We start from the raw sequence: 23,255 nt of genomic DNA, 5'->3' as shown, positions 1-23,255 counted from the left end.
AGCTCTCCTGCTACATGTTGCTTATGTACATTTGTGAAACATATGAGCGTGATGCCGGATGATCCAGGGTGGGGGCATGATTCCGGCGGGCAGGGGTTAATTATATGCAGATGTATTGCAATGATGTTCCCAACGTCCAGCAGTGGGAAACATGGCTCCCCATTGACGGGTGGAGCAGGTGACAGCAAACTGGTTTCACGACGTCGTGAAACCAATTTTTGGCCTTCCTGCCATATTGTCCACTCATGCCCACCATGATGCCCAACACGAACGGGGACAGAAAGTTCTGCCCTAATTCTTTATGGACATGAAATTGGAAGAGACATTGTTCCAGGGTGAGGTGTCAAATGCAAAAGCATTTTTTTTCAACCCTACCTCAATCCGTATTTTTAAAAAATAATTGTCTTACCACTAGCCTTTAAATCAACTTCTACCTCAGTGTGTTCCAGAGCTGAAACCTTGAATCTTCCTGACCCAGTCTGCTCCAGAGTTGCCTGTCTCTTAATTCCTCTTGACCGCTTGGTCTGTTCTGGAGCTGAATTATTGAATCCTCCTTAGTCGGTCCTAGAGTCGTCTGTCTCTTGAATTTTTTTGACCCAGCCTGACCTAGAGCTGAATTCTTGAATCCTCCTGACGTATTCTAGAGTTGCCTGTTCCTTTAAATCTGCCTCTGTAAATCCCAGGGCTGCTTTTCGCTCTAAACCTCCTGCCTCGGTCAGTCCAAAGGCTGTGCTTCAGTTGTTCATTCAGATTGCCTTTGAGAGGCAGCACACAGAAAGGAGCTACACCAATTCAATAAAAGACATGCCTTGACTCTGCTAGTAATATTTAGATCAGTGTTGTCAGCCACTGTAGGGGAGTGTGACATTGTTCACCCCCAAGATACCTGAAACAAGCACACACAAACTGAAAAGAAACACAATACGAGTGGTTGGATTCTCCTTTGGAAGGAAGTATTTGTTGAATTCTGAAGTATTTCACCTACTATGAAAGCTCAGATTAGTGTTATTATGCCTTGAAAATAAAGGATCTGAACTGATGATTTACATGAGGTTGGTTTGAGGATAGACTTGTGTCACAACTCACTGGGGATTATGTGCTGTAATGTCAAGCCCCACTGCTCCCCGAGCCTTGACAAATGTGAAAAGTTTGACCAAACCACCAGATTGCCCCAACTCTACCTAACTGTTTAATTTAGGTTAACAGAATAGGAGCACCAGTTTTGTAAACTTAATAAGTAAATAACTGTTTATTGAACAAATTGTGTTTAACCAGTGGCAAAAGAAAGAAATATGAACTGCTAACTTCTGACACTATGGCCAGGATTTTACATTCGGCATGCAGGTATGGGCCCGACACGCCGGACTGTAAAATAACGCGTGATGACGTCGGGCATGTGTCCCAGCTACGCGAAGTTCTGTTCGGCGGGCGCACGCCGGGGTCAGCTGCACGCCCACCGATAATTAAAAGGCCTGTTAAGGCCATTAGCAACCTTATTAAGTTGAAATTTACACTGCCCGTCCAACCTAACCCTTTTCCATTTTACAGGGACTTCATCAGAAAGAGAGCAGGTTATAGAGATATGAGGAAAAGAGATTTTACATGTTTCCTCTTTGCAGGCCAGGAGCTTTCTGCTGCACTGCTACCATTCAAAACCCTGGTCACCTAGCCAGGAGCCAATTAAAGTGCTGCTGTCAGACAGCTCCCTTGGTCCAGGACTCCTTTCTGGCACCATCCTGTTTTTTATGCCATGCTCTGACCCAGCACTGCAACATTGTATATGTTTCTCACCCTGTTCCAGTGGACATGTCCTTTAAACTGCAGCCATTATAATTCTAATCCACAGTCCAACAGGAATGTTCTTTACAACAGTCCAACAGAAATAAAAAGATATGATCCTTACACTTGTGAATTCTAAAACACTGCTTCTGAGCCAGAAATAGGAAGAAGAGTTTGTTATTTAGTAAACCCTTTAGCAAGTCTTTTTTTCAACCCCATGCAGACTTTTGTCATGCCAAGGATGGTACTGTTGATAATGAGGAGAAATTTGAGGTACCAGACCAATTGTCACTGGAGCAGAGAATTGTTTTCTTTTAATTATGAAGGATTTTGAGAGGGTAAATAAAGTGAATGGGAGAAAGACTATTCCATCTAGGAAGTCACTGTGAGTGAAGAGAGAGGTTAAGGGAAATTGCTGTAAATAGAGGGTTGTTAAGAGTATGGAAGGCTTAACGATGGGGAATGGTTGAGGCAGAAATTATTGCATCTTATAAACCAAAATTGGATAAACATTTGAAGTGGAGGAAAACACAGAGCTATGGTGGGAGACCAAGAGAACTGGATTATTTTTTGAATTGCTCCAGCAGTGTGCCAGTGCAGCGTCAATGGGCCAAATGGCCTGCTTCTGTACTATAAAACCTGTGCTAAGCCCACATATCAGCACTTCAGGAATTTGTCTTTTCACTGAATGTTTCTCCTGAGTCAATAATCTCTACCTTGTCCAGCAATTAGTCTCATAAATTAATTCCTTTAAATGCTCCTTTATATTAATAATTAAGCTCCTTTAAATGCAAAATAGTTAATCCTCATGCAGTTAATTCAAGGTTTGCTTAGGCTATAACCTAGTCCCATTGACCACTTTCATTTCAGCACCAGAAGCTACCGAATGTAGTTTAAAAACATGAATCATGATCAACAACTGCTCACCACCTTACTGTGTTTGCATTCCAGTTAGAACAACATGGACATTGTAACAAGCAGTGCTGTATTGGCTGCAGGTAGTGTTCATCATTCTGCCCCATAGTTCATTACTATGATAATGAGAATGTATTAATTTAGTGTTGATCATCTTGAATACCTGTTTTACAGAGAAGGTAGAACTCAAGCATATGCTTAGCAGCCCCTGAGATTTCCTGTAATTGAAACAAAAGTTGATGGGATATGGGTGTAGGAGTGCAACAGTAACCCTTTCGGCTGACTGGAGTTTTTAACTGCAGCCGCATGGTTCACTACTCATACTTTTTCCAAACAATGTCCCAAATACACCTAACATCACTACAACACCAGATCAGCAGGTCTCCTGTAGTTATTGCATCAATTTAGCGGACTGCATCCTCTCCAAAGCAAGACTTGCACATTAACGAGGACGTCTTCAATCTCTATTGATTTCAGATCCCATACCAACCTTAATGCCAAACAATAAGTTCATTGCTCCGAATAAGGCTCATATGGACTCAAAACGTTAACTCTGTTTCTCTCTCCATAGATGGCATCAGACCTGCTGTGTTTTTCCAGCATTTTCTGTTTTTACTTCAGATTTCCAGCATCTGCAGTACTTTGCTTTTATATAAGTTTATTGTACTGACTACCTCTATGTTGCTTAAAACTGGAATTTTTAAACCACATACTGCAGGTTCAATCTTAATAATGCTTTCAAGGATAACGTTATGAAGGAGCAGGAATAGGCCCTCGAGCTTGTTCCATTGCTGATCTGTACCTCAACTCCATTTACCTACCTTTACTCCCTGACCCTTAGCTAATAGAAATCTATAAATCTCAGTCCTGAGAACTTCAATTGATCTAGCATTTGTAGCCTTTTGGGGAGAGAGGTTCAGATTTATACTATACTTTGTATGAAAAAACGCTTCTTAATTTGACTCCTAAATGGTCTAATTCTAATTTAAATGAAGCTCTCTTGTATAAGATTCCCAACCAGAAGAAACCGTTTGTGTCTATCTATCCTATTGAATCCTTTTACCATTTTAAACAGCTTGATTATATCACCTTTCAACCGTCTAAATTAGAGAATACAAACCAAGTTTATGCCACTTATCTTCATAATTTGTCTTGATATCATTTTGGGGAAACTATGCAGTAACCCTTCCATGGTCAGTATATCTTTTCTAAGGTTTGATGCCAAAAACAGAATGCAATGTGACAGATGGGTTCCAAGACTCTACAATCAAAGCATTACTTGCTCGCTATTGTACTCAAGTCCTTTTGAAATAAAGACTATCATTACATGAGCCATTTTGATTATCTTTTGTACCTGTGCACTAGCTTTTAGTAATTTGTACACATGGACTCCCAAATACCTTTTCTCCACCATCCTCTCACCATTTTTCTCAGGATGTTTCGCCCTACTAAAAGATGCCATGTAGCATATTACTGTGAGAATTGATTTGTAAGGAAATCCCGTCTCGTCCTTCCTTTTCCTGCCCTTGACTTCCCTTATGAGGAGGTTCGACAGGAATGAGTTTCTTTGAGCAGAATAGTCTTCCTTCATCCTCTGCCTTTTCTTTATGGCTACATTGGATTCACCCTAAGCTCTCAATCTTCTACACACTTTCTCCAAAACAAAATTAGCCTACAATTATAAAATACGTTAAAGGAAAATAATCTCCAAGGTGAATAATTTGAGTTCTACACAAACTGACACCTAAACATTTTGCGTTATTCTGCATGGAATATGCACTTACACAATTTCTCGTGGGCTTCATTCCTTCTGGGTGTACGAGGCAAGGTGATAAAAATGCTTTTCCCAAGGCAAATAAAGTAACACATCAGCTTGCAGGAACTGACTAGTGCCAAAGCATCCTCACTGAATATTTTATAATCCTGTTTAAGTGCCATGATCATGGACAATGTACCCAATGCAGGACATGACTCTCATTTATACAGCTGCCATAATCCTCGATAAACATCTGATTCCCTATCACCAACAAAGCTCCTCCTGCTCTCGAGCATCGGTTCCATTGCTGTGGTCAGTAAATAATTTGCTCAGTTTGCAGCACCTGGGTGCAGAACTGCACTATATGGCCCCAGCTGTAACTGTTCCTCTTTCCTCAATGTTTTGTGGATGAGTGTAGATGTTACTGAGATGTACATGAACCGTACAACAACAGAAGGGAGTGAATGAGCAATGTTTACACAAAGCTGAAAGCTAGCCATCTGCTCAATGCACATGTTCACTGTTGTACAGTTATCAGATTGGCCCATGTCTTAATAATGAAATACTAATTAACTTCTAATACTAATTAATCTCACTGCTTTGCAAGCTAAGACTGCCATGTTGCCTACTAACCATAACTGCATTTGAAAAATAGTTCATTTGCCTTTAAATTTGGTTCTGAAATATTCAATTTTATGGCACTACAAATACTGCCTTGCCTCCAAAATGGGATCAGCAGCTCATGTACTCAATCCTGGTGCTATCAGTGCCAAGTGCCATTTTAGTGAGGGCATCAAAACAGACGAAGAAAGATTCCACCAGAAGTATGCAAAATAAGCAGATTGTGATATCAATCTTGATGTGTAACACTGATTTGACAGCAGCACTGCCATTTTAGAGCTCCAATCTCCAGCTAATGCCCTTCCTTAACCTCACACAACTGAACACACCTTCTGTTCCAGGAAGGGCACCCCACACTATTTAAGGGAGTCACTCAGCTCCAGACCTCATTACAGCCTTGATCTAAACATGGACAAAGAGCTGAATTCAATAGGTAAGGTGAGAGTGACTGCCCTTGACATCAAGACATCATTTGGCCAAGAGTTGCATCACAAGGTGCTTTAGCAAAATTGATTGGAGTCGTACCTTGCACAAAGGAAGATGGTTGTGGTTATTGGAAGCCAATCATTTCAGATCCACAGATACTGAAGTAGTCCGTGCCCATATACAGTAAAACCTGGACAACATTCAGTCTTGGGTGGATAAATGGCAAGTAACATTTGCCACACAAGTGTCAGGCAATGACCATCTCCAACAAGAGAGAATCTAACTATCTCCTCTTGATGTTCAATGCATTACTACAGCTGAATCCCTCATCATCAACACCTTGAGGTTTACCACTAACTGGAAATTTAACAGGACAATTTATATCTATGAAAGCAGGTCAGAGGTTGGGTATTACATAAGAACATAAGAACTAGCAATAGCAGTAGGTCATTTAACTCTTTGAGCCCACTCCAAAATTGAATGAGATCATGGCTGATCTTCTACTTCAACACAATTTCCCTGCACCATCCCCATATCGCTCAATGTTTTTAATATGTAGAAACCTATCCATCTCAGTGTTGAACATACTCAATGACTGAGCCTCAACAGCTCTCTGGGGTAGAGAATTCCAAAGATTCACCACCCTCTGAGTGAAGAAATTCCTCCTTATCTGAGTCCTAAATGGTCTATCCCTTATTCTGAGACTGTGTCCTCCGGTTCTAGACCCCTCCACCCAGGGGAAGCTTCCTTCCTGTATCTATCCTGTCGAGCCCTGTAAGAATTTTGTATGTTTGAATGAGATCACCTTTCATTCTTCTTAACTCCAGAGAATAAAGGCCCAGTCTATTTAATCTTTCCTCATAGGACAACCCCTCCATCCCGGGAATTAGTTTGGTGAACCTTCATCACACTCCCCCTACGGCAAGTCATATCTTTCCTTTCGGTAAGGAGACCAAAACTGTGCACAATACTCTAGTCTCACCAATGCTCTTTAGTTGCAATAAAACATCTTTACTCCAATACTTAAATCCTCTTGAAATGAAGGCCAACATACCATTTGCCTTCTTAATTGCTTGTTGTACTTGCATGTTAGCTTTCAGTGTTAGCTTTTCATGAGCAAGGACACTCAAGTCCCTTTGAAATTCAATACTTCCCAGCCTCTCACCAATTAAGAATGTACTTCTGCATTCCTGTTTTTCCTACCAAAGTGGATAACCTCGCATTTCTCCACATTGTATTTCATCTGCCAAACTTTTTCCACTCACTTAGCCTCACCAAATCCCCGAAGCTAGTTTTGTGCCATCTGCAAACTTGGAAGGATTACATTTAATCCCCACATCCACATCATTAACATAGGCTGTGAGTAGCTGGGGCCCAAGCACTGATCCTTTTGGTACTCTACTATTTGTACTCTGAGGGGAGTAGCTTATCTCCTCACTCCCCAAGGCCTGTTCACCATTCACACGGCAAAGTCAGGAGTGCAATGGAATACTCTCTAATCCCCTGCTGGTTAGGTGCTGCTGCCTATGGTTAGATACCACCTTGTCCAGCAACAGAGAGGCAAGTGTATCAATGAATGCAAAACAATCTGTTTGAGTGATGTGGCTGGTTCAATAGTGCATGCAGGCTGTGAGATGTGGGTGTGAGGCTTGCAGCTGAGTGTGAGGATCAGGTTAATCCATGAATGTTAGGTATGAGACTGATTGATAGGGATTATTGGTAGGTTGCTGATGGGGATATAGTGCATTGAGCAGCATGTGAGGCTAGTTGTGCAGTTGGTGAAATATGGCATTTGAAGATGCATTCAGTAACCTTAACCACTCATTGAGGTCATTGAACTTCTTGTGGCACTGCATTCAGGTCCTTGGGGACTGCTGGCATTGACCATGATGACTATCTGCACCTACTGTCTTTGCCAAGTTTTTTTGGATTGGCCACCTGTAGATCGATTACATCTCTGCTACTCTTCACCTCCTGCATCAAGGCCTCCAGTGCACCATTAGAAAATCTTGGAGTCCATTCTCTGTCATGTTGTGTCTTTTCCTGGTCAAAATCATTTTTATAGTGGCTTCTGGCATCTGCTCCAGCTCTGCTTAAGAGATGCAGGCTAGCTTTAAGTACTGCAGGTTAGTTTCAACTTGTGATAAACCCTTACAATTTTGTGCCACCTACTCAGGCGTGCAGCCACTTGGAACAGTGTGCTTAGTGCCGGCTGCACATTACAATCATTTAAATGAGCAGGTAGCACAAAGTTTGTGTGTTGCTTACATTGGAGGTGATGGACATGGGTTAGCTGTTCATTTTGATCCCTGTGCCTATTTTTGGGAGCTATCCAATTTTGCAGACCTCTCTCTTGAGTGTTTTGTATAATTCCCATGACAAGATAAGAAATTACATTCACAGAAATCATTCTTTTGCTGCCAGTCAGAATTGGCTCTTTCCCCCTTCTTATCATCCCCTCCGAAACACACTGGCTCATGTTGGGACATGTGCCCATTGTTGGACTGCTTTCTTGTCCTGATTCATTATTTTACATTAAGCACACATGCCAGTTGTAACAACTGCAATATCAGGTCCTTCATTAGACATAATGTAATCCAATATATGCTCTCAGGTACATCCCACTACATGATTCCAGTCTGTGTACATGGGCCTTTAATGAGCTCACATTTCAACATGAGTACTGAGGTACACTACACTCCATAATCCGGTATTTATACCCAGGTACATCAAATTATACAATCCAATATAAGTAAAACATACAGTGGTTCAGTCACAACTTTATACGAATTCTACCTTTGGTCTCTTATATTCCATAAATACTATCACTAAATCACAGTACATCAAAGATACATAAAAAGCGACATTAAAATAAAAAGGCAAACTTAGGATCACTTTTAATCATTCTTTTACCATGGTTATATGACCCACTTCATTTTATTACCATAGGCATCAGTGACCAAACCAATGTTTTCCAGACTGAAAATATAGATGAGTGACTTCCATTTTTTGCATCAGTTCTTCAATCTTAAGAAGAAACCCTTGCATTCAGCCCATTTGCACAATTCATCCATGTTCAACAAAAAACTGTTTTAGCTTAACGAATGCTGATCCAACAAACAGCCCAGGATATCAAGGTATGCAGGTAGTGTGAATTATCATTCCCACACCCATGACTCACAGAGATCTTTGCCACATTGCCAGTTTTTATGTGAGCTAAGACATTGAATGTTAAGGAGGCTATTTGCCCACAGAGATCATTTAGGCAAATGACCAAGCTCTTTCTCACATAGACAGCCACGTATTCTCACAGGTATTAAAGAGGTGGAACCTTTTGCAAGTCCAGGACATGAAAATCCATTGTATTGCCCTTGCAAGAGCTCCAACTCAGATCAGCTAACATTGCAATGACTGAATATAGGGGTCGCTTTCATGTTACACTTGACCACGGAGTCATCGCGGGATTACAGGATTGGCTTACTTGTAGAAAAATAAGATAAGATACAACTCCACAACTGTACCGGTCATGTTTAATTCAATGTTTAGCACCCCTTCATTCAATCATTGAAACTTTGTTGCATTTCTATGCTTGCTTCATGCAAACTCACCAATCTCACACAGGACTGGTAAGCTAAATGTAGGTTTGGTTTATTTGAAGATGTGGTATAGGATTTCTCAGCAGATAGATTTACCATAAAGATTCAACAGCTATTGTTAACAAGAAAGTACAGCTGCAACTTCTCCACATGACATGCTACTAGCTAAACTGAAAGCTCCTCTGAACAATATCTCCTGGCCAAATGGTTTACATTATGGCTACTTATCATTAGCATATTTTCTCTTAAAGCGATATCACAACAACCTTTGCAAGTCCAGGGCACTGGACCATATTGTATTTCCCCTGTAAGTGATCCAGCTCAGATCCTTGCAATGACTGAATGTATGGGTCATTTACATGTTGCACTTTACCACTGAGCCATTGTGGAAGCACAGAATTGGCATAATTGTAGAAACACAAGATACAACTCATAACTGTATTGGTCATGTTTAATTCATTGCCTAGCACCCCTTCATTCAATCATTGAAGCTTTATTGGTTTATGACTGGTTGAGGCTACGGTACTGTCCAGCTAAAGGCATTTAGAGGTCATGACCGATATGACAGGCAAGGTGAAAAGATGCACTGGCCATGGATTTTTAAATGAGCACAAAATGGGCAGAGTAGAAAACAAAAAGTCAGTTCTGTTTTGAGGTGCAAATCTGACACAGGTTTCTAATCAGCAGGCGCAGCATTCCAAGGGGAGCAGAGAACTTGCATATTGAGCTTTGTCATTAGAATGCAGTAAAGCATAAGGATGGATAGATGATATTTTCACACAGTCGACTTCTTTGGAAATTAAAATTGAAATGTTTAAGAGGCTGCCAACGCATTATCATCCATCTTACACCATTGCACAAAGTTAATATGAGCCCCTTTTTTTATCTAACAACTTGTATTTACTTCTAATAAGACATCACTGAGCCGTATAAAGAGACAGATGCCGAAATGCTTAGTGAAAGAGGTAGGCTTTAAGGAGTGTCTGACAGGAAGTAAGAGAGGTCGAGTTAGAGTTTTTGGAAGGCAATTTCAGAGCTAAGGAATTTGGCAGCTGAAGGCATGTCCAACAATGGTGAAGTGATTAAAATCAGGGCTGCTAAGAAGGCCAGGATTAGAGGAGTGCAGATATCTCAGAAGGTTCTGTGGCTGGAGCAGGTTACAGATTATATATATAGATACAAATGTACAGATTATATCAAGGGGTGATGCCAAGGAAGGATTTGAAAATAAAGGATGAGAGTTTTAAAATCAAGGCATTGCTTAACAGTGTAGATCTGTGAACACAGAGATTGAACAGGACTTGGTGAGAGTTAGGACATGGGTAACAGAGTTTTGGATGACCTCAAAGTTACAGAAGGTCGAAGGTGGGACAATGGCCAGGAGAGTATTGGAATAATGAAATCTCGAGGTAACAAAGTTATGGATGAACATATCAGCTGCAGATAAGCTGAGGCAGTGGTGGTGTCGGGTGATGTTACGGAGGTAGAAATAAGCAGTTTTAGTGATTGCGTGGATATGTGGCCAGTTGTATGTCTCAGAGTCAAATAAGACACCAAGGTTGCAAACAGTCTGGTTCAGCATCAGATAGTAGGCATGGAGAAGGTTGGAGTCAGTGGGTAGGGAACAGATTATGTGGTGGAGACCAAAGACTATGGTTTCCGCCTTCCTAATATTTAGTTGGAAGAAATTTCTGTTCATGCACTACTGAATGTTGGGCAAGCAGAGTGACAATCTGGAGACAGTGGAGGGGTTGATAAGAGTGGTGGTGAGGTAGAGCTGAGTGTTGTCAGCCTGCATGTAGAAACTGATGTGTTTTGGGATGATGCTGCCAAGGGTTAGCTTGTTGCTGCAAAATAGAATGGGGCCAAGGATAGCTCCTTAGGGGGCATCAGGGGTAATGGTGCAGGAACAAGAAGAGAAGACATTGCAAGTGATTCTCTGGCTACGATTAGATAGATAAGAATAGAACTAGGCAAGTGCAGTCCTACCCAACTGAACAACAGTGGAGAGGTGTTGGAGGAGGATAATGTAGTCAACCATATAAAAGGCTGCAGACAGTTTGAGGAGGACAAGGAGGGGTAGTTTACCTTTGTCTCTAGCACATAGAATGACATTTGTGACCTTAATAAGAGTTGGTTCAGTACTGTGGCAGGATTTCAATAAAGTTCGCAGAATTGATTAAAAAAATTGGAGTGGACTATTCACCTGTATTGACTGGGGGGGTTCACGACAATAATGTGTATTTTTTACAAAGTCCAAGGAATGGATGATAGCCCGCTAAAGGAACTTTCCCATATGATCCAATCAGATACTTTAAGAATTAAAGAAATTTTCCCCATTACTAATAATCCAGGCATGAACACAGGAGGCACCGGGCAGCTGTCAGTTCTCCTGATGGGAAAAATGCGATGGTGGTTAAAAGAGGCACAGATTGCACAAATGGCTGAGTGGAGTTGGAGATCAAGTGTGCCAGATTTGTTTAAGCAGACAAATCAAATCCTGCTTCAGATAAAGTTAGTCTGAATTGCTTGGCTGGCCGACCAGCAAGGTGCATTATGATTCTATTTGGCAGGAAACAAGAGTGTGGATAGGCCATATGTTATCCAGTCATAAAAGTGCATAGGTTGCTAGAAGCTGGAAGACGTTTCCAGGTTTTAGTCATTTTAATTTAGTGTGAAGTCCTTCCATTTTTGCCTAGATTCTGGGCTAATATCCACCTGGTGACAGACCTTGGGGAATTGGACCTGCTCTTTCCTAAAGCATGTTGTGATAGAAAAGCTTCCTGGTTAAAATGTGGATTGACAGCTTACATCCTCTATTGTCTGTCTCTGCTTGGTGTTCTCCTCCCGGAGGGAGAAGGCAGCAGTGCAGAGAGAAGCACCTGTATCTATCATGCAAAAGCCAGAAATCGTCATTATTTTTTGGTTTGGATCACATAGCTTACATGAGAGGAATGTACGTACTGTGATGCACAAGGGTGTCACTATTGTGTGGGGCAGGCTCAATGGGCCAGGGGACTTATCTAGTCTGTCATTTTTCTTATGTTTGTACCACTGGCACTCTCAGGACCTCCCATTAATCCAAATCAGTCTGCCGTATCCCTTTGTTGGAGAGGAAGAGTCCAACTGCAGTTCCTGACAAGTAGAGGGGAACAATTTTATCCCATTAGTTCGGGCAAGTTACACAACATAAGTGTTAAGACTACAAAGCTGTTTGATCCGCTGAAGCTCATGCCTAAGCATTCCACCCCTCCCAGCTGAGCATCGGACTGTATTCTGAATGTCCCTAAATCCACCTCTTAATTACCCTGCTCAATATGCTCTTCGAGACACTTATGAACATTTGTGTGAAAACATTTCTCTGCTATTTATTCTGAGTTTGTTTTTCATTTGTTTCAATTTATAACCTCTGATCTAATTATCCTTCCTTGTTTTAATGTAACATCTGGAACATGTTGCTCCAGAAAGTTACCTTGAATATACTCAAGAAATTCAGTATACTTAAAACTTAAACTACTCTGCACTTCCCAATCAATATGACAGTTAAAGTCTCCCATTATCTGTCACTCCTACTGTAGCTGCTTGAACTACTTTCATATTCGCTTCACCTGGAGTATTTATATTGCTGTTTGTGACCTGAACTCTGCTCTTACCTCTTTTTAAAAAACAATCTTTAAAACAGCTGATCGAGTCCTCCTCACCTCATTAATGTTGATAAACTCTTTTAAAATTCTAAGGCACATAGCCATTACCCCTCCAGTCTGCCCTCAGGTGGACATCAAAGATCCTGTGCCACTATTTTGAAGAAGAGTAGGAAAATTGCCCTGGTCAATATCTATCTTAAATATAGCTTATCTAGTCATTCTCAAGTTGCTGTTTTTGAGCTCTTGCTTTGCACAAATTGTTTACTGCGTTTGATACATGACAACAGTGATTTCACTTCAAGAAGTACTTCATTGGATCATGAATTACAATCGATGAATGCAGTTCTGTCTTTCATTGTTGCTTATTATTCCCCCTTTATTCCTTTCTTTCCCTCCATATTTAGCAGGTCATCCTCCACCATTTCTGCCACCTCCATCATAACTTCACCATCAAACACACCTTTCCCTCCCACCCTGCTTCAGCATTCCGAAGAGATCGTTCCATTTGTGATACCCTGACCCACTCTTCCAAGCCTGATCAGAGTCACACCCCAGCTACCTTCACATGCAACACTTGCAGGAGATGCAACACTTGCCCTTTCACCTCCACCCTTCCTACCATTCAGAGCTCCAAACAATCTTTCCAGGTAAAACACTGATTTACTTGTACTCCTTTCAATTTAGTATGCTGTATTGTCTGCTCATGTTGCGGTCTGCTCTACATTGGGAGACCAAATGCAGATTGGGTTATCGGTTTGTGGGACAATTCCATTTGGTCAGCAAGTGTGACCCTGAGCTTCCAGCCGCCTGTCATTTTAATTCTTTGCCCAACATCCACCTTGATCTTCCTGACCTTAGCCTCCGATACTGTTCCAGTGCAGCTCAGCGAGAACGAGCACCTCAACTTCCAATTAGGTACTTCACACTCATCCCAACTCAACAGTGAGTTTAACAATTTCAGATCACAACCACCGCTCCCGTATTTTTCAGCCAGCAGCTGTTGTTGATAATTCTGTGTTTCACATTCACACTTCCTGTGGACCCATCTTTTGCTTCTTTACTTCACCCATTACCACCCACTTTTGCCTTGCACCATCATCTCTTTTGTCATTTAGTGTCTCCTGCCTTCTATCCTATCATAGACCTTCCCTTTTGTTCTTTACTCCTTTCAATGCCTCATTTCTTGTTTAAAACCTGTTAAATATCTAACAATTTCCAGTCCTTTGAAAGGTTATTGATCTGAAACGTTTGGCTGGATTTTCCCATGGACTTCATTATTCTGGGCCAAATGGTGTCCTGGCAGTGAGGCCAGCGCTCAGCTGACTTTCTTGAGGTGGTATCCTAATTCAAGCTTGCCTTCCAATTAAGGGCGGTGGGCAGGCTTTCAATGCTGCAGCCCAAGCAGAGGGCCAGCTGATTTAGAAGCTTGGCAACCCCAGTGGGAGAGGCAGGCACTGCTGTGGCAAGTCGGGCACTGCGAGGGCACATGAACAAGGAGAAGCCTTTGTTGGCCTCTACAGTAGTGTGGAAATGAACAAGATCAAGGCCAGCAGGGTTGAAGAGGAAACCCCTTTGCTCAGTCAGAATCAGCTGTGATCTCATGCTCAAGGACTTCAATGCCCTCCGCCCACCAGCAACCACCTGCCCCCCACCCCCCCCCCCCACCCCCAACAACCCCTCACCCCTGCACCCACTACACCCCACCGCCAACAGGCTGCCGCAGCGAGACACCTCCGCTGAGCTGGCAGACTCTGCGCTTGGGGGTTTGGCTGTTTCGTTGGTGTCAAAATGCCAGGAAGGCCACAAAATCGCTCCTATTTGAGGGTCTCAATCATCTTAATTGGATGTGTTCTGCAGGAATTAATCATTTCCCTAAACTGCCCTCAAGAAACTTCCCTGGCAGCCAGAATACATCATGGTGCTGTCCCGTTGGGGCTCCCCCACTATTTCCCCAGTCACACCGCTTCCAACCCTCTTTCCCTCTCAACAAATGCTGCCTAACCTGTTGAATATTTCCAGCATTTTCTGTTTCTTTATTTCAAATTTCCAGAACCAGTTGTGTTTTGTTTTGCTACATTTTTGGGTACTGAGGATGGAGGAGATTGCAGTTCCCTGGTTATTTTATCTTGAGCCTTTTTTAAAAATTTAATCTGTCATGGGATCTGGGTGTTACTGGCAAGGCCAGCATTTATTACCCACCCCTAATTGTCCTTAAGCCAAGTGGCTTGCTGGGCCATTTCAGAGGGCAGTTAAGAGTCAACCACATTGCTGTGGGTCAGAAGTTACATCTAGGCCAGGTAAGGACACTTTAGTCAAGCCAGATGGGATTTTACAGCAATCAACAACAGTTTCATACTTGTATTAATCAGGCTATTTTTTAAGTGCAGGTTTTATTAATTGAATTTAAACCCCACCAGCTGCCATGGTGGGATTTGAACCTGAGCCCCCCAGAGTGTTAGCCTGGATTTCTGGATTACTAGTCCAGTGACATTACCACTATGCTTACACCCACCTTTTGAGTATATGCATGGGAAAGTGTGCCTTTCTGCTGTCTGCCAAGACACAGGTTACAAGAGTGACTGAAAATTGTTGTTGGATAATGCTAACAAATAGAAAGAAACCAAAGTAACTACAGGCCAGTCAGTTTAACCCTGGTGGTGGGAAAGCTTTTAGAAACAATAATCCGGGTCAAATTTAACAGTCACTTGGACCAGTGTGAATTAAATAATGAAAATCAATACAGACTTGTTGATGAGGTAACAGAGAGGGTTGATGAGGGTAAGCAGATGATGTGTATAAATGGACTTCCAAAAGGCATTTGATGAAGTGCTACGTAACAGACTTGCCAGTAAAGCTGAAGCTCATAGAGTAACAGGGACAGTGGCAACATGGGTACAAAGTTGGTTGAGTGATTGGAATTGGAGAGTAGTGGTGAACAGTTGTTTTATGGGCTGGAAACAGTATATAGCAGGGATCCCCAGAGGCCGGTAGGGCCACTGCTTTTCTTAACTTATATCAATAACTTAGACTTGGGTGTACAGGGCATAATTTCAAAATCTGCCGATGATACAAATCTTAGAGGTATTGTGGACTGTGAGGGCAAAAGCAATAGACTTCAAAGGGACATAGACAGGTTGGTGGAATGGGCAGACATGTGGCAGATGAACTTTAATGCAGAGGTAGCGAGAGCTGATACAATTTATAGGAAGAACAAGGAGAAGCAATACAAAATGAAGTATACAATTATAAGGGGGTGGGGTAGGTGCAGGAACAGAGAGACCTTGTGCTCAGATTGTTGAAGGTGGCAGGGCAAGTTGAAAAGTGGTCAAAAAGACATTCGGGATCCTGGGTTTTATAAATAGAGGCATAAAGTACAAAAGCAAGGAAGTTATGGTGAACCTTTATAAAACACTGCTTTGGCATCAACTGGTGTATCGTGTGCAATCCTTGGCACTGTACTTTAGGAAGGATGTTATGCATTTAGAGAGGGCGCAGAAGAGATTTACGAGAATGGTCCCAGTGTGAGGGACCTCAGTTACAAGGATAGATTGGAATTGTTCTCCTTCGAGAAGAGAGGGTTGAGAGGAGATTCGATAAAGGTGTTCAAAATCATGAGAGGTCTAGACAAAGTAGATAGAGAGAAACTGCTCCCAGTGCCAGAAGGGACAAGAGCCAGAGGACACAGGTTTAAGGTGATTGGCAAAAGAACCAAAGGTGGCATGAGGAAAAGCTTTCTAACATAGTGAGTGGTTAGGATCAGGAATGCATTCCCTGAAAGTGTGATGGAGGCAGATTTAATCAGGGTTTTCAAAAGGGAATTGAGAAAAAGAGAAAAAAAAATATGCAGGGCTATGGAGAAAGGTAAAGGGAGTGGGACTATCTGAACTGCTATATCTGTGCTGTAACCATTCTATGATTCCATGATAAGAATAAAAAAAGAAAGACTGATAGACTGACTTATATTCATATAAAGAATTTCATGACCACGGGATGGCTAAAAGTACATTCTCACCAAAGAAATACTTTTGAAGTGAAGTCACTGTTGCAATGTAGGAATCTTAGCAGCTAATTTGTGCACAGCAAGCTCCCACAAATTGCAATGTGATAATAACTAGAAAATCAATTTTTAGATCTTAGGTGTGCGATAAGTATTGGCCAGGACACCCTGGAGAACTAACTTTGAAATGTTGGCACGGGACCTTTGATGTCCACCTGAGATGACAGATGGGGCTTTGTGTACCTTACAATTTTTAATAGGTTTAACAACATTCATGGCCTGGGGTGGGGTTAATCGGCAAGTTTAAAGGCCAAGAACAGAGATAGCATCAGAGTTCAGGTCACAAATGCTAATGTGCCAGGTGAAGAGAATAGTAAAGTAATTAGTTTTAGCAGGAGTGACAGAAATATGTTAAGCTGCGTGAGAAAGATAGGATCAGCACAGAAAGACAAGTTCTGCCCAAATAAGCATTTTATATACTAATCAATGGAGTATAAGAAATCATTTTGAGTGAATTAGAGACTCAAACACAGCTTAGAGAGTTTGACATGTTGGTTATTACTGTGACATGTCTGCAAGCTGGTCATGACTGTGAGTTAAATATTCAAATTTATGAGGTCTTTAGAAGGGATAGGGAAGCTGGAAGAGGGGGAAGGGTATATTTATTGATTAAAGATGCTATTATAACATAAGTAAGAGAGGTATAGGGAAGGGAAGGCAATCAGTGGAGACTCTCTGGTTAGAATTGAGGAAGAAGAGAGGGCTTAAACTGTAATGGGAGCTGCAGGTTTGTGTTCGCAGCAATAAAGTGACAGAATGTATTAATTCAGAAATTAAAGAGGTTTGATCAAAAACAGGGTTGTGCCAAAGGGAAACCTTCACAGCCTTCTCTTCTTGAAAGAAAATAGCCCCAGATTCTTCCATCTATCCTTGTTACTAAAATTCCTCATACCCTGGAACCATTCTTATAAGTCTTTCCTGCACCCTCTCATGTCTTTATGTCCTTCCTAAATTGGGGTGCGCAGGATTGGACATTATGCCTCCATTTATAAAGCCCATGGTCTCCTTTCCTTATTAATCACTTTCTCACACTGCTCTGCCATTTTGTGCATATATACCCCTAGGTCCCTCTGCTCCTGCACTCCCTTTAGAATTGTTCCCTTTATTTTATATTGCCTTTCTTCATTCTTCCTACCAAAATGTATAAATTCATACTCCTCTGCATTAAATTCCATCTGCCACATGTCCGCCTATTCCACCAGCCAAACCCTCTTAGACTCTCTTATTATCCTTCTCAGTGTACAGAATACTCCCAAGTTTTGTGTCATCTGCAAATTTAAAAATGTGTCATGCATACCCAAACCTAGGTCATTAATGTAGATCAGGAAAAACAGTGATCCTAACGCTGACTCCTGGGGAACCCTATTATGTACCTTCCTCTAGTCAGAAAAACAATCAGTCACCATTACTGTTTCTTGTCTCTCAGACCAACTTTGTCTCCATGCTGATACTGTCCATTTTGTTCCATGGCTTCATTTTGCTGAAAAGCCTATTTTGTGGCACTTTATCAAAAGTCTTTTGGAAATCCACATATACCACATCAACTGCATTACCCTCATCAACCCTCTCTGTACATCAAAAAATAGCCGAATTAATTAAACATGATTTGCCCATAATAAATGCATGCAAGCTTTCCTTAATTAATCCACAGTTGTCCAAATGACTGTTAATTTTGTCTTGGATTATCTTTTCTAAAAGTTTTCTCAACACTGAGGTTAAGCAGAATGGTCTGTGTTTGATGAGTTTATCATGACATCCTTTTTTCAACAGGGGTACAACATTTGCAGTTCTCTAGTCCTCTGGTATCACCTCTATATCTAAGGAGGATTGGAAGATTATCGCCAGGTGCCTCCACAATTTCCTCACTTCCCTCAGAATCCTCAGATGCATCCCATCCGATCTTGGTGACTTAACAACTTTAAGTATAACCAGCCTTTCTAACACCTCCTCTTTATCAATGTTTACCCCATCCAGTGTCCCAACTGCCTTCTCTTTCACAAAGACTTTGGCAGCATCTTCCTCCTTGATAAAGTCAGGTGCCAAGTCTTCATTTAGTACCTCAACCATGCCCTCTGCCTCCATCCTTAAATCCCATTTACAATCCCTAATCAGCCTTGCTGCTCCTTTTACCACTCTTTTTTTACTATTTATATGCTTGTAGAAGACTTTTGGATTCTCTTTTACGTTAGCTGTCAGTCTCTCCTCTTACTTTCTTTTTCCTGCTCTTACTTCTTTTCCCACTTCCCCTCTGAACTTTCTATATTCAACCTGTATCCCACTTGTATTATCAACCTGACATCTGCCATATGCACCCTTTTTCTGCTTTATCTTACTCTCTATTTTGTCTTTCAGCGAGCTCTTGCTTCTTTTTTCCTACCTTTCCCCTTTGTGGGAATGTACCTCAACTGTACGTGAACTATCTCCTCTTTAAAGACAGCCCATTGTTCCTTTACAGTTTTGCCTGTTGATCTTTGATTCCAATTTCCAATGGAGGCACCCTCTGACAGGTAAGTGAAAAATTACAAGTCAGAGGGGCCAGGCAGGCAGGCACCTCCGAATGGCCCACTGGAATCATGGTGGCAGCCTGTCTTGCCCTCTGGCCCTTCTTTGTGGCATGGAGCCTCTAGTTCTAATTATCCCTTGGAGTGTCACTGGGAGGCTGCCTCCATGAAGCTGGATTTGTAATGGGTAGGTTATATCGAATGAATCAAATTTGATTTTTTGAGCAAGTAACTAAAGGAGTAGACAGGGGAACGTCTATGGATGTCATTTACATGGACTTCCAGAAGGCATTTAATAAAGATCCATTTTGTTAACTAAAATTAAAATTAATGGAATTGAAGGTAAATGATTGATCTGACAGGAGATTGGTTAAGCAGTAGAAGACAAAGAGTAGAGCTAATGGATACGCACTTCAATTGGAAGGAAATGACTAGTGTCCCACAACTAGAGGACCTCAACTATTCACTATATTTTTTAATGACTTAGAAATGACAAGGGTCATATATGAAAGTTTGCCAATCATACAGAGATTTGTGATATAGTACACAGTGTAGACAGGGGCATAACATTACAAAGAGACATTGATAGATTAAGTTGGCAGGCAAAAATGTGACAGTTGGATTTCAACGCAGGTAAGTGTGAGATCATCCATTTTGGGCTCCAATGGTTAAATTAAGAGGACAGATCACATAAACTAAGCTTATATTTCCTGGAATATTTCTATATTAAAGGGTGATTCAATAGATGTTGTTAGGATTTTTTGCAAAAATTGACAGTATAAACTTTCTCTGCTGCTAAGAAGCCCCAGACAAGAACTCAGAGCCAACCCACTTAGGAGTGAAGCTAGGAAACACTTATTCAAAATGGAGTGGTAGAACTGTGGAACTTTGTCCCACAAAAAGCAATGGATGCTAACACAATGAATCATTTTAATTCTGAGAGCGAATGATTTTTGATAACCAAAAATATTAAGGGATATGGTGCCATGCTGGGTGGATAGAGTTAGGATACAGATCAGCCATGATCTCATTGAATGGCAGAACCGTCTCGAAGGGCTGAATGGCCTACTCCTGTTCCTATGTTCTCATGGAACACCTGTTCCTTTAACATAACGCATGTAATACATATGTCGATGAAGTACACAATGAAAAAAGCCCACAATATACAGCTGCAACACACATTATTTGATACACAGCAGTGAGAGTAGGTTTTTGCATTCAACTATACCACCCTTAAAAAAAGGAAAGAAGGGATGATAAGCTGGAAGGCCTAGCAGTGCAAGGCTGATCACTGGTAGTGGGCAAGGGGGCAGGTATTTACCATTCTAATTATGCTTTACTCTGTGTTTCAGATTCTATGTATAACACGTTTGGAGAAAATTTTCTGCTGAAAATGGAGAATGTCACATTTGAGAATGCTGGAGCCAACAACTCAAACATAACTTTTGAAATGACATGGACCAGCCCTTATAAGACTGTTGAGATTGTCTTTATAGCTGTTGTGACTGGATCCCTCAGTTTGGTGACAGTGGTTGGCAATATATTAGTTATGTTATCCATCAAAGTTAATCGGCAATTGCAGACTGTGAACAATTACTTTTTATTCAGCTTGGCCTGCGCTGATCTGATCATTGGAGTCCTTTCCATGAACTTGTATACAGTCTACATTATTAAAGGCTATTGGCCTCTGGGAGCTGTAGTCTGTGACTTGTGGCTAGCTTTGGACTACGTTGTGAGCAATGCTTCTGTAATGAACCTGTTGATTATCAGTTTTGATCGTTACTTCTGTGTTACGAAGCCACTGACTTATCCAGCTCGAAGGACCACCAAAATGGCTGGGTTGATGATAGCAGCGGCTTGGATACTCTCCTTCATCTTGTGGGCTCCAGCCATCCTCTTTTGGCAGTTCATTGTTGGCGAACGCAAGGTGAAAAAAGGACAATGTTACATTCAGTTCTTCTCCAACAAGGCTGTAACATTTGGCACAGCCATTGCAGCGTTCTATCTGCCAGTTGTCATCATGACTGTTTTGTACATCCAAGTCTCCTTTGCCAGCAGGAGTAGAATGAAAAGTCATAGGACTGAAAGTCAGAAAGCGAATACTTCTCGATCTTCCAACTTCCTCAAGAGTCACTTCAGCAAGCAGCAGAATAACAACAATTTTTCCAAGCCAATGACAGACTGCTCCAGTGACACTGTGAGAAATGGAAAGATGGAGGAAAAGCTCTCCACGAAACATGTGTCCCTAAGCCAACGTGAGGAGAAGGAGACCTCAAATGAGTCCAGTTCAGCCAGCATTGTCCCACCTAATCTTAAAGAGAAAGGCACAAGCGATGTCATACAGCATGCACAAGCACCAAAACTGTCCAAAATGCAGAGCTCCAAATGGTCAAGGATCAAGATAGTCACCAAACAGGCTGGCAATGAATGTGTCACAGCCATCGAGATCATGCCTAGAAATGCAACCAACAACACAGTGGCGAACAAGCCCGGCGTTGTCGCCAGGAAATTCGCTAACATTGCGAGAAGCCAGGTGCGAAAGCGGCGCCAAGTGGCTGCCAGGGAGAAAAAGGTCACGCGGACAATCTTTGCAATCCTACTGGCGTTTATATTCACGTGGACTCCTTACAATGTCATGGTTCTCATCAGCACCTTCTGTGGTAACTGTGTCCCTGAGACTGTTTGGGTCATTGGGTACTGGCTGTGCTACATCAACAGCACTGTCAATCCAGCTTGTTATGCCCTCTGCAACATTACCTTTAAGAAGACTTTCAAACACTTGTTACTGTGCAAATACAAGAATATTAGTAATGCAAGATAAAGTGAATGCCAGAGTTTGGTACGCAACTTGTATTTACTGTGGATTTAAAAATGGATGCGTTGTAAAGCGGTATTTTCTGAGATACCAGACTTACACTGTGCTTGTATTTTCAATCTAAAATTCTACTCTTTCCCTTCCTTAAGTAAAGCATGTACATACCATATAAGCAAAGACACGGCAGTGTGAAAAAAAATCATAACTCATTCTAATATTGTGTAGGTGCTAGTGGTAGGCCAAGTCAGAAATGTGCTTTTCCTTGTGTCCAGCTTCAGCTCATCAGCTCCAATTGTGTCAGGGCACAAATGCTTGACATGTTGAGAAGTCTGTAAATTACAAAAACTGAAGTAAAAGTGTAAGATATCTAGACATAGCAGAGTGAATGCTGTGAGCAGCATTTAACGGGTGATATCACAGATCCCAAAAAAGGTTTTCGACATCACCTGTACCCCAAGGTTAAATTACAGCCCTTCCTTCCCCCTCAGCTATTTAAATAATGTAATGTGATCTTGACCAAGTGAACAAGCCCATGTGAAAGCTGATATCGTACTGACAGGGAACGGTGAGCAGATACAATGAGGCTGTCACTGCCAAATGTGACAGTCACATGATTCACCAAAAGGTATGTTATCAGAATTATATATCCTTTATTTATTTATAATGAAATTGTTTAACAATGGAGGAGTTGAGGTCAGGGCATATATTATAATGAACATCTTGTAGTCTTTCCAATAATGCTATAGCTGGTGTAACTTTTATCCTTTAATATTATTTACAATATAAATATTGAAAACATTCACCAATGCTGGAGTGTGCTTTGTGGATGTGTGATGGGGCACTTTCACCATTTCATTTTCTTCATTGCAATCTGGTATTAATATCTAGAAGATATCAAGTATTTGGGAAATAGGTTGACTCCTGTCACAAGATGTTGTCTCATCAGGAGCAGCCAAGCAGCAAAACATGGCAATAACAGAAGATACTGTCCAGAATGGCTTGGTTCAGGTAGCAGGCTTTATAATGCTGGACTTCAGAGATCTGACTCCCTCAAGGTGTGTGACACAGAGAGTGACAGGTGGCTGGAAATAAATAGGTTTGGGGCAAGGTTGGAGAGGAGGAGGTTATCAAGATTGGAAAGGATT

At 41.5% G+C, this 23,255-nt stretch overlaps 1 protein-coding gene across 3 annotated transcripts in view; it reads left to right on the top strand.

Annotated features, from left to right (window-relative positions):
- chrm4a (cholinergic receptor, muscarinic 4a) overlaps nt 1-22,910 on the top strand; it is an 80,858-nt gene extending 57,948 nt beyond the window's left edge. For all 3 annotated transcript variants that reach the window (XM_078548879.1, XM_078548880.1, XM_078548881.1), the window contains one exon: nt 20,648-22,910. In XM_078548879.1, coding sequence (XP_078405005.1) covers nt 20,653-22,116 — 1,464 coding nt within the window. In that variant the 5' untranslated portion in view covers nt 20,648-20,652 and the 3' untranslated portion in view covers nt 22,117-22,910. The remainder of the gene's footprint in view (nt 1-20,647) is intronic.
- Nucleotides 22,911-23,255: the final 345 nt, after the last annotated feature.

Source organism: Cetorhinus maximus, chromosome 9 (assembly GCF_964194155.1).
Source record: "Cetorhinus maximus chromosome 9, sCetMax3.hap1.1, whole genome shotgun sequence".
Classification (NCBI taxonomy): Eukaryota; Metazoa; Chordata; class Chondrichthyes; order Lamniformes; family Cetorhinidae; genus Cetorhinus; species Cetorhinus maximus.
The sequence above is the reverse complement of the archived record's forward strand: the minus strand, read 5'-3'. Positions and strand labels throughout refer to the sequence as shown.